General features: G+C 38.5%; 1 protein-coding gene across 5 annotated transcripts in view; it reads right to left on the bottom strand.

Moving 5' to 3' along the window:
• STAU2 (staufen double-stranded RNA binding protein 2) overlaps window positions 1-12,915 on the bottom strand; it is a 177,226-nt gene that overhangs the window by 48,674 nt on the left and 115,637 nt on the right. The window contains exon 14 of one of the 5 annotated variants that reach the window (XM_055800863.1): window positions 8,629-12,418. The exons of the other annotated variants lie outside the window; for them this stretch is intronic. Coding sequence (XP_055656838.1) covers window positions 12,356-12,418 — 63 coding nt within the window. The 3' untranslated portion in view covers window positions 8,629-12,355. Of the gene's footprint in view, window positions 1-8,628; window positions 12,419-12,915 lie in introns of those variants that run through there. 5 annotated transcript variants of the gene reach the window in all.

Raw genomic sequence — 12,915 nt, 5'->3', positions numbered from 1 at the left:
CTGTAGGTGTTCTTTGTTTCTGAATACTGTAGTTTAAGGAATCTCAAATCAGAAGTCCAGAATAAGAGGGTATATTTGAAAGTTAGCATTTAATTTTTCTCTCGAGGCTTTAATTTGTACTTTGGATCACAGTCCATATTATTTTTGAAGCTTCACGATTAACCTTTAACTTCACTAAAACTGTTCAGACATCATGAGCGCTACTATCCTGTCACACATGGCACTGTCCTTAGGCTGCTGATGGAACACATCTTGTCTAAGCACCTCAGCAAGTGATAGCCTTTGAAACAACTTCTGGTGAGCTGTTACATCAGACTGTTTCATACCTTCTTATGCTTTTAATAAACAATAATGTTCATTTTAAAAGTCCTTCAAGCAAATAAGTATATATATTTTTTTAATCCTGCACTTTTTTTCTTCAATCAAAACAGTCTTCAGTGCCTTTTAATCACTTAGCTTTTTTTGTCTAAAGTTGAAGATTTATTGAAAATAGCTAGTTTACTCCTTATCACTTTCCTCACTGTTTAGTCATGACCAGAAACAAGATGTTCCTTAAGATATTTCATAATTCCATAGAATTCTACACTTCCCATTTTTCCAAATGGTTTCAGTACTGTTCTCTTCATTCCACTGCTTATTTTGTCACGTTTCCCAAGACTTAATATAACTCAGCATTTGTTATATTGCTTTATGTCCTAGAGGCTATTTAGATACAAAGTACTTTTGGCTTGTTATCCTAAAAGGCGCATTTTGTACACAAGAAATAATCTGCTTCTGAAGTTAACACTTAGCCTGACGCTCTTCCTTTCAGTGACATTCATTGATAGAAAGTATAACTGTGACAATTTTATTTGGTCATTGGCTTAATGCAAGTTATTTTGATTTTTGACAGTAAATAAATTCCTACTCATTTCTTATGACTTGCCAACACTGTTAAGATAGGAAGACGTATATCTAAACATATTAAAACACAGATTCAAAAGGCAGATGCAGTATGACCTATAAAGTGTATCAAAGCAGTCATTTCTCTAGCTGAAGAACTAACACACATTGCACTTAAAAGGAGTGTGTTGAGGGGAAAGTGTGGATATTCATTGCCATGCTGCTCAGCAGACTCTTCAAGAAGATCCTTTGCTGCTAAAAGTGTATTCATGAATTTCCCTCAGCAGTGAAAGTTATTTTCACAGAGCAGCTCCAGCTGTAGTAAAGCAGGCAGATTTTCACAGAGCAGCTCCAGCTGTAGTAAAGCAGGCAGCTTTTGCTTTTATTTTTCACTTTTCATTATCTCTAAAACATTTGTTAAAAAGCAAAACTGAGAGTCCAAATTGCAATTTCTTTAAAATCCCAAATACTGTTCTTTACTGAATGTTGTTCTTGCATTACTTAACTCTCAGAAACACTTTGACCTGAAGACTGACACAAAGCCATCAGAAATAGGAGAGATACAGCCAAAATTTTGATTTTCAGTACCTTATACATACTTCTTTTACTCCAATTAAAAGTCACAGTAAAACAGAGTCTTTGAAAAAAAAGGATGAATTGTGGCCTACATTCATCTTAGGTGTTACCTTTTCCAAATGCAAAATGTTTCATTTAAAAGTATAACTTTCTCTTTTAAATGAAAATATATATCTTCCCAAACACAATTTCCTTACACTCTACTAAACACAGACAGGGATGGCTAGAGGCTACAGATCTTTAGGTTCTCCACTGATGCATAAACTAAACAAAAAAGACAACCTTACTTGTTTCAGAAAGCTTTATTATAATAGGAATCTTTGAAGACAAACACAAAGGATTCTAATATGTTTAGATTTTATAATGTAAACAACTAATTTAATGCATCACTAGCAACATACAATAGTCGCCATCTTGCAACATGAATGCAAGTAAGAAACTGATGTAATCTGTAAGATATTTCAAAATAATTAATTTGAGAATAAAAAAGAACTTTTATTGTGTAAACTCTCCCTGTTTGCCTTTTTTAAAAGGATCAGAAAACTGCAACAGTTGAACCTTTGCTAAATGAAGGTAACAAGCAATCTTTTGAATTGGCCTCTAAATTAAGAACATGTAATTGCCTGAGAAAGGGTATTTGATCAAAAGGCTTTTAAGCATCACTTATCAGGAGAGTTCCAAAAAACTCCACAAGATCCAGTTTATTTAAATGAGGGCCAAAAAATTCTCAGCTTTTTGCAATTTTTCTCAAAGTAGTTTGACATGTCTAAATTACATATTTACCAGCATGTCAGACTTCTGTGCTAACACTTTTGTTCTGTAAGGGCAAATGGGGCTTTAAGCATTTTTGGGGTCAAGTCAATATCTGATGCCTCCTTTTAATTTCCTTAAGTCCCTCTCAAACCCATGTCCTCTTGATTAACTATTTTTCAGCTTAGCAAATTATAGCAAACATTCCTTTCCAATTTTTTTCTTTTCTATTATTTTCCTCACTACATGACGACAAAAAAAGTTCTACCTGCTGATCCCTGTTTATTTTTTATTCAATTTGAAAAATGATCCTGTTTTCTGGCACACTCCAGAATCAAGCCCCAGGTCCTGCGGTATCATCTGCCTTGATGAACTGAGGCACCCTAGGAAGCCCTACTCACATGAACAAAGCTTCATGTACACCCAGCTGTCCCCTAAATGACTGACAGTGTATTATTGTACCATTTTGCATAAGTGACAATGGGGTACTGAATCAAATATGAAAACATAAAAATCTCCTCAATTCATAATTTCATACAGCATGCTGAGCTAGAAAAAATTACCCCAATTATTCAAAACAATGTTAGAGCATGAAATATTTAGGGCATAGTCTGAAATAGGACGGACTCGCTAAACAGCCTGATGTTTTGAAGTAATGGCTAAACATAAAATGGCTTTCTATGATCTCACAAACTAGCTAAAATCTTTTCCTTGTAGCCAGTATCAGCAAAAGGTGCGATTTTTATGTAAATAGCTGAGGCATGACAGCTACAGGGACTGCTCAGAGCCCCACTGCTATCAGTGCACAAAGAACTGAGCCTTTGGCACTTCTCTAACAAGTTGCCAATAGAAGAGATTCAGCAGGGGCAGAGGTATAAACCAAAGTCCTTTATGAATCCATGGCATAGAACCAAGTTTTAAAAAATCTGTAGCAAATGTAAAGCTGAATAGGTGAATGCTGAGGAAGGGAAGCTCTCATTTTGTCTGCAGGTTATGCTTAGAAGATTTACAAAAGGGAGGAAGATGACGACCTTGTGGGTACAGCCAGGGAACACAGTGACTCCAGCTGAACGTGTTTTACTACCTTAAATTGCCTTTGCAGCCTGACCTAGCAGTCTCTGCTTGGGGTCCATGTGGCAACTTCCAGCCATGAGGAGCACAAGGCTGGGAGGTTTGAACAATGCCGCCACCAGCTGGGTATGTGCCGGTGGCAGGGATGGGTTTGGCTGTAGAGCAAGGTAAGCATATTCTTCCTGAAAAATATATACACATTTGAAAAAGCAGTTTTGTTTTGGTTAAATCTGCTCCCAGACTTGTGACAGGTATTCTGCAATTTCAACTGCAAATAAATTTAGAAACGTTGAAGTCATCTGTTATAGTTTGCTTAGCTTTGGCCATTTGTAGCAAAAACCAAAGGGCACGATTCACTTTGGTGGTTGATACTGGACTATGAAAAATCATAGCTTGAGGCTCTTTGACTCCCAAGAGGATCCAAACCCTTCTTTTCCCTTTTCAGAACAGCACCCTAACTGCCCATCTTATGGGGTATTACAAAACAAGAATTCCCTCAAACTCTTCTGCTCATGCAGCTCTACTGAGCACACTGTTTAGTGAGTCAAAGAAGATGACTGCTCTGTGGTTATCACTCTGTGTTCCTGTGGCTACCCAGCTGTGCTGCCCCGTGGCATGAGGAGGGTTCCTACGGAGGAGTCATGCTCCTGCGGGGATAGACATATAATAAAATCTCCATCTTCTGCATCTTGTGTGAGTGTGTGGACTTCTGAGCTTGTAGGTAAAATAATTCATCATCTTTCCCACCAGTTTTGTGAATCTCAGCCATTTTCCTAGTTCCACCACAAATGGCCAAGTACAAAATGAATTATTTTTTTTGGCTAAAAGCATTTTTGTCTTTATTTTGGACGAATCTGAACTGTTTTTTTGAGGGGATGAAGGATGATAGAAGAGATTTTGGACTGTAAAATCAATTATTTGTACAGCCGTAAGGATCTGTGGAAAACTAGGTCTCACAGTCTCTCTAATGATGGGAAAGAGAAAGAATGAATATGAAGAAATGCATATAAAAATTAAAGTTTAACTTAAGAATTCACTGGTTTTGTTTTGCTTGATACCTCCAATTCAGTGTTTATTATCTCGATTTCTGTATTCTTGAGAGAGTGATTTACTTGGAAGGACTCTTACATTTAGCATATGTGAAGGATCTTACTGGAATGAAGCATTAGTATTGGAACACAGTCAGTCTGCAAGGGCTACAAAATGGAGGCCACAAGTACATACGGAGCTTCTGGGGACACAGGAACTCCTGTACCAAGTGAGGATATTGCACATTTGAAGCTTTGAAGAGAAGGTTAGTTGGGGACTCCTTCCTGTCTCAAACAGTACGATGTTCTGACTTGATGATCTGAGAAACGCAGTGTAACTACAAAAATCTGTATGTGAAGTGAGTTTGGGAGACAAGAGAGGGACTTGGAAGCTATGTTAAATGAGTTATAGGAAAGAACATAAGCACCTTTTCCTTTGGAGATGCCTGACACTTTCCATCAGGGCATCAATGGCAATCATGTAAAAAAGGAAAGTGAAATAATTTTTTCAGATAAACCATTAGTGATCAAGCTAGGGTAAGTCTTCATCTCTTTCTTGATGGGGTATTTAAAAAAAAAACATCCAAGGAAGAAAGCAGGATGTCGTTGTACCATGGATGCCTAGGAAGTGAATTTAAGCTTGGTGGTCCTACACATACCTCCACAATATCCTGATGCTAAGGAGAGATCCAGACCTTTAATGTATTGATCCATGTTACAGGTAGCATAGCTAAGAAAGTAACTTTAGAACCGAACTTCAAATTGTACAGGAACTTGCCACAATTTGCACTGAACATGCATGCATGACTACTTTTATAAATCTTCCCAGTACTTGACAAAACTATTCCTTTGTTCCTCCAATAATCCTACCTCTGCCCAGAACAGACATGAGTTTGCCTACAACAGACTGAGAAAAGTGCTTCAGCACTAAAGCCATGGGCCAAACTATATACAGATGAGTGCATAAGTTATGTAGACACAACAGATGACAGGAGCTTGCTGTGGGAATGGGGTGCCAGAAGACAGTCCAAGTTTACAGAAGTGCTTAGACTAGCCCACCAGCAGGTCTGGTTAAGTTGTGTAGACCTATCTCAAAAAGAAGAAGGAAAAGTTTAAATGAGCAGATACTCAGAAGAAAATTGTACCAATTTGATGAAACTAAAGTGGTGACAGAGAGGAGCACTCATTTTTGGTATCCCACTGTATTCCATAGGACATAAGCTCAGTTATTCCCCTGTAATTACTTGTAAAACCCAACCTCCTTCATTTCCCTTTAAGTCCATTGTCAGAACATTTATTATGAGATCCTGGCTTCGTGAAATGAATCCTTGAAATGAAGGGATGAAGGATGTCAAATTTAGTTTCTACTGAGCACACTGTTTAGTGAGTCAAAGATGTCTGCTCTGTGGTTATCACTCTGTGTTCCTGTGGCTACCCAGCTGTGCTGCCCTGTGGCATGAGGAGGGTTCCTACGGAGGAGTCATGCTCCTGCAGGGATAAGCATATAATAAAATCTCCATCTTCTGCATCTTGTGTGAGTGTGTGGACTGCTGAGCTTGTAGGTAAAATAACTCATCATCAGTAGTATCTACTTGCACCAGGGGTTGTATGATGATTATGCAAACAAAAACCTATGAAACTTCATTTGTACTAGACGAATGCACAGTGCCAGCCATGTGCTATTATTTCAGGAGAAGTGGAAAAATTAGGTGGCAAATGCAATTCTGGCAAAAGCACAGTTCTTCAGATGCAACATGTGCAAATCATTATTTTGTCTTTTAGAATGGTTAAGGAAATGTATTTTGAAATTACAATTATATAATTAGTATGTTAAGCAACTTCATTGAATGACAAGTGGTTAAACACGTATCAACAAACAGACATAGCATTACTTGATTAGTGTGTGGAAAATGCCACAGAATAACTCTGGCAAGTACAGGGTGGGCAAAAAAGTTGTAAGGTTTGCTAATAACTTCCTTTGTCTAAAATGGAAGTGCCTACAAAATAGGCAGCTGGGTTTTGACTGAGTGTTAATTTTAATTCATAAGGTTTGAAAGGCTTTACCAGTCCTAGAACTTAAAATGAACATAGCTATTAAAATGAAAATACTGCTCATCAGGGGTCGGGAGGAAAATCCAGATCTTTGTCAACCTGAACTGCAAGACAAGCTACCAAAGAAGTCTCTTTCCACTTCATTTTGCCTCCATTTCTGTCACCATCTTTTGTCTGGTAGGTGTGTGTCTATCCATTTTTAACTGTTGAGTAGGAGAAGAACCTACCTCTGTTGTCTTCCCTCTGTTTTCTCCTGCCAGGGAAAAGCTGTTAGATTTCTTGATGCTGCAAGTGGGCTGAATTTCCTGCTGCAGTGTGACAAGGCAGAAAACTGACACTTTTAGCTCTTCCAAACTTCTCTAATACCTTTCCCTTTTAAGCTTCCTTTCCCTAACAGCTACAGCAGCGTGAAAATTCAAGATTTTTACATTTCACCATCAGCCAGCTGAGCCTAAAGTAACAGCAAAACAAAACAAAACAGAAACAGATTGCAAAGTAGGGATAGCAAACAGCTGGCCTGTGGTCCATGGAAGGCTGGCTCATTGCATGTTCTTAATGCCTTTCTTTTCACTTCCACATGCTACATCACACTGAAAGCCTGCTAAGGCATTTTAATGCAAATAGCTACTATAGGTGCAGCCCCAAAACAGCTAAACTCCTCTAGGTCAGGGCTGCTATGGTTTTGCTTTTCCTCCCTCCTGTGTGCATCCCTGTTCTTTATGCCAGATCACGCTACTATACAGTGAACAGGTTTAAGGGTACTAAACAAGGCAAACATTTCTACAAGAAAACCACTTTTCTGTACAGTTAATTTTTGCCTCATCCTCTTCAAGTGACATTTTACAAGGTGGGTAAGCTGATCTACCCGCTTGCTGCTGTGGAAGAGGATGGCTCCCCCTCCTTTTCTCTTGGCTGGGCAGTCCTGATATCTCACTTGTTTCAGCTCTGGTACTCATCTAAGCTCCAGTGGATCAGTTCAACTCGAGTTGAGTTAGTTTCTGTCAGCTCAGTGGTTTAGGAAGCAGCCAGGATTGGAGATGAAGTCAATTGGAAGGAACAACCAAGGCAGAGTCTCCCACCTTGAGAATATTCCAAAGCTGCCTGGACACAGACCTGGGCAGCCTGTTTTAGGTGGCCGTGCTTGAGCAGGGGAGTTAGACCAGATGATCTCCAGAGGTCCCTTCACACCTCAGCCATTCTGAACATCACCAGTCTTGTGAAACCTCACTGATAGTTGTCACAAGGATATTTCACCACCTTCTTTTTCCATCAGAGGAGGAAGCAGTCCCCAAAACTTATGTGGTCTGTTTGTCATCATTTACATGCCAAGCATGTAAAACACTCAGAGACTGCAACAGTAGCATTTCATACCCTGCTGACATTACTGTGTAAACAAACATGCATACACAGAGCACTGAAAAATCCTATTCTGCATCTTCAGCAAGAGGCAGTCACATCGGGAAGCTACTCAGGAAGCCCTGAATGAGAGCACTGAAAAGGTCTGGCAGGGAGATGGCCATGCCTTGGTTTACATTCTGTTCCCATTTGGCAGTTAATTAGTAACTCACTTTTTGAAAATGAAAGATTACACATCCTGAACAAATACAAACGTTTGATCTCAGGCTCATCAAGGAAAACTTCAGCAGCTGCCAGGGAAAAGCAAATGTCCTGTCACGTACAGCCAGACTGAGATAATGCAAAACAGAAGGTGAAGAATACAGAGAGAATGTACCATCACTTCCACACACAGTCGTGGGGAGCACAACAGACAGCGAAGAAGTACCAAATAGCAGACAACAACCTGGTGAGCCTAACTAAAACCTGATGGGATGACTCCTGACTACAGCGTCAGCCTTAGAGGTGCAACTTTCCCGACATAACAAGAGAAGAGCAAGCTATATATCAAAAGCAGTTTATATTTCTGTTCCATGTGGACCACCTCTTTTGGAACACCAGGCACTCAGCTGTGGCCATGCCATACCCACCCTGAAGGTTACAGACTTGTCAAGGAGGAGGCAGCAGCCAGCCAGATCACACGGGCAGGAGAAGGAGACCCAGTTACATGAGTTGTTTTTACAAGATCAGGTAGGAATCCTGATGCTGAAGGGACAGTGATGGAATCACCAAGCTTGGAGAAAACTGCTAGATTTTTACTGAGTCAAACTAAAGTTTTCTTATTTTACTCAAGAAACCACCACAAAGGAATGAGAACTGCATTTACAGTAAATCAAGTAGAAATGAGCTGACAAGTGAAGCACATAACACCAGCCAAAAAAAAAGGAATACATATATTTTTTTAAAGAAAGTCTTAACATTTTCTTATTTTTTTGGCTATGACCAGGACACAAACAGCCACTGTGTTTTTTGAACATCTAGAAAATACTAATTTTGCCTTAGATCAATTAATTTTAAGAAGGAGTTAATGTAGTGTCCAGTAAATAAACTTTTTTTCTGATGTGGAAAGGTATCTAAAAAAAACCCCAATCCCAATCCTCTTTTTTGCTTACAGCATTGGAAAAATTCTCATCCTCTGCACATTCACTGACTACACCATTAGTTTTTTTGGCACTTGTTTTTCTTACAGATAAGTCAGTCAGTGACTGGCTGGCATAAATTGCCTAGATGCTGCCTCCTGAGCATGTTCTACAAACAATTCTCAGACCGTAACAAATACAGAGATGTGGACCTTTGTATGTAGTATGTATTTCCTGTGACAAGGTAAAGTTCTTCTTAAACTTTGAGTTTCCGTGCTTCAAGCACCCTCCCTCGAGCCTGTCACCCATCTCTGAGGTCTTTTGTCCCTAGAGAACTACTTCCACCTTTGCTGTATTCAAGTGACATCAGGAACTGCTCACCTCTGGGCATCACTATAATCCCTTAACCCTGCCCAGAAATGCCTGCTTGCCCGTCAACAGTGATGGTTTGCTTCATACAATATTTCAGGTCGCTTGTCACTGCTGTCTGTCAAGCTGTCCATCAGTGATTTCTGAAACTGCTGAGCATGGCATCTTCCTTTCAGTACAGCCCCTCCCTGCTGGAATCTCTTATCAAGTCTATCTCATCAGTAGCTCTTCCACTTCTATAATTTCCGCCCCTGCCTATTCTCATTCCAGCTATTTTTATACTTGAGAATAAAAGTGATAATAGTGGTAGATTACATACGACATTACACAATTGTTATCCGTCCTAGAAAATAATAGTATTCTATTTTATGCATTGTAACATGTAGGAGAGTTCTAAAAACAATGGTCTAATATACAACACAAATATAATGGATGGGATTAAGAAAACATGAACTAAAAATATAAGTATAAAAGATTCATTGTCATCACTTTAACAGCACATCTCATTGGGACTGTTGGGTTAAGCAAACAGCAGAAGTCAATAATAAACAAATGAGCAGTATTGCCAGCTCCAAATAACCACACATAAGTTAAAACATCCAAAATAATCAAAAAGTATTGAAGTAATGAGACTTTAAGAAAATCCACTGGTCTTTGATCTGTCTTCTGAAATTTAAGTAGAAAACTGGTCACCCCTCAATGAACATCAAGTTACTGGGGGTTAAAAATTCAGTTGTACAGGCAGAGTACTCCATGGCAAGCATTCAAAAATCTCAAAATGGGCTAGATCTGTTCTTCCTCACCACCAGGACTGAATTTAATTTCATTTTAAAATGAATGTTCATACTTTCAATTTGGCTGCTGTTCAGCAAGCTTTAAGAATGCACCCAAGATGTTTTTTCCAAGGTTTTCTTCACAGTTATGACAGCCATAGGGGTATGATACCCCTGAAGCAGAACTCTACAGTCACTTAGAGATGAAGCATTCAGAAAAACAGCAATCATTACAAAGCCACTAAAGACGGTAACATTACAAGTTTCCAAATTATACATGCAAACATGGAAGCTGAGTTTGCACTGGCTTGTTCAAGATGTAGCAGAAATAGAAGTGTCACTTCTTAGAACAAAACTTCATCACAGGACATCTTGTATGACACAGGCCATCAAATTTTAAGTTAGCTACCATTATAGGGAATCCAGTAATTTGTACCGAGTGAGGTACATCTCTAACAACTTTATGGTATTGACTAGGACTCTTTATGGGAAATAGAAATCTCTATTTCCTCCAATAGTTTGCTGTGATACCATTGTATTTTCTAACTAAAAGTTCTTGGCATGTCTTTGCTCAAGACTTCAAAGAGCTGTCCATATAACCCAGTTCACTAAAGCTGAAAGATATTTATTTGTATTGGTAGCAAGCAGCTAAGTGTTCAATAATTTAAGAAGATAAGCAGGCAGAACTCTCGAAGACTTTCAGACTAAGCAGGAGAGAAGATGTCTTTATTCATTTTGCTGGGGTTTTTGAGCACCCACTTCCACTTAGCTCTGACTTTCTCTCTTTATCCCACTTCTGTGGCCTTTAGACATTTACTGCCCCATTTACCTGCACTTTCTTAGTTTTCTGCTCCATTCCACCTGCTTTTGCTTATATAGCCTCTATCTTTGAATTTTCCCTTTTTTTGTCTCCCACTCCTCATACCTTGAATTGTCTTAGTGACGCAAACAGAATAACTATCTGGACTTCCTTTCTACTACTTTGTATTGCACACATTCAATTCATTCCTCAGCTTCACACTCCATGCATAAAGTCCATCAGAAGCCCTGAGAATACATTTTCTCCAGGCCACAGTAAGGCAAAAAGTACCAGGATTCATTACTGTTAAGGACAAACTCAAGTTTGCTTGAGAAAGCCACTAGAAAGTGGTGACCACTTTAACTAAAAGCTTCTTGTAGCTACATTCTACTGAAAAAAACCCAAAGAATAGTGGCCATAAGGAAAGAGATATTTCTAACTATGGTCAGGCACTGGGAAACAGAAAATAGAAAAGAAATCACTGAGGAAAAAAATATTCTAAACCCCATTAAATTTCTACTAAAGAGGTTGGCATACCTGAATGTAAAACCCCACAAAACATGTGGCAGGCTAGAATGCAGTGGTACTTTATGAACTTCTCCCTTTTTTACTGTTTGCCAAAAGAAAAAGGATAGACCCAGCAACTGGTTCCACAATAGCGCTTCATGATGAAACGAGATATGCCTTGTCAATCACACATTTGAAATACACTCTAATTAGTGTAACAGTATGAAATGTTTATTTTAATCTGAAACTGCTCAAATGAAGTATGTGGGGGAAAAAATTAAACTCATTAAAACCACAAGCTAAAGCAATCTAAAGAATGACAACACCCTACAGAGTATAGGAAAAGACCAAGTGACTTGAAAAACTGCTGTGTCAAGTCTTGGCATATTTGAAAAAGCAAGATAATATATTTATGTAGGATTGTAACCACACTGGTATCTGCTGGGTAACAATCTCCCACTGGATGTGAGTAGAGAGATACATAACAAAGGACAAGCCCAATCTCAAAGGTTGACTATAGTGCTGGAGATGCCATTGGGAACCTCTTGTTCTTTTTCTTTTCTTTTCTTTTCTTTTTTTCTATATATATTATTTCTGTTTCTTTTTTTTGATCAAGGTATATATGGTCAGCTATGGTTCTTCTGCTACAATATAGTGACAAATCTGGTATACAGGTTTTTTCTTAGACATTCTCACCCAACAGATTCCATCACTTTCCCACCCACAAACTACTCCAGAGTCTCATTCAGACAGTTTTCCATTTAAAAACCTAGAAATTATCAAATCTATATTTTAGAATGAACATGAGGAAAAATATCTTCATAAGCACAGAAGTGGACGGATCCTGAGGTCAAACTATGTCAGGCTTCATAGCTGACACAAATCAACATGCCTCCCATGAAAACACAGGCTTTGAGGTGACTAGTCCGTCCCAATTACCACACACTACAAAAGAGATGATTTAAAAGCAACAGATTGCATATGTTAAAGAAGAGTTTCTAGAACCTAAGTTTTATAGCATATGGCTATCTTGTACTTATTTCATTTGAAACTTTAAGATGTAGATAATTCAGCTTAAGAAAGGTACAGCAGTTCTGTATGGGGAATTGTAGATAACCAAGCAAAACCATACCAATCCTACAGGAACAAGAAAGAAAAGGGGATTTTTGTTCTAGTTAGTCCATTAAGAGCTTTAATTTTTTCCAGTTAATTATTTATTTATTTATATATAATTATATATATATTAATACTAATTAATTCCAGTGCCTGACAAACACTTGGTGAGCTTTCTGTTTATTTGCTGATTAATTTTTCTCTGTTTATTCAGGTGATGGCAAATAAAGCTTCAATCCAGTCCTGCCACCTTCCTTATCAAACACAACCAGTTAACAGCATCCCTCTTCCCCAGAAAGTGGAATTCCTTTGAAATTTAGGAAGGGGACAAGCAGAAATTTGTGAATGGTGTCCAGTATGTGGATCTATTTTGTTACCCACTGGTTGTCATTTGGCTTTTAGATGATTATTTTATTTTGCTCTCAGCTCAGATGAAATCTTTGCACAAGTGATGTGGGTTCAGTAACACAACCAGTACCCCATCACACAATAAAACATTTTTCTTTCCTTTTTTAAGAACC

This window comes from Falco peregrinus, chromosome 3 (assembly GCF_023634155.1).
Source record: "Falco peregrinus isolate bFalPer1 chromosome 3, bFalPer1.pri, whole genome shotgun sequence".
Lineage (NCBI taxonomy): Eukaryota > Metazoa > Chordata > Aves > Falconiformes > Falconidae > Falco > Falco peregrinus.
This window is presented reverse-complemented; position numbering and strand designations above follow the sequence as displayed.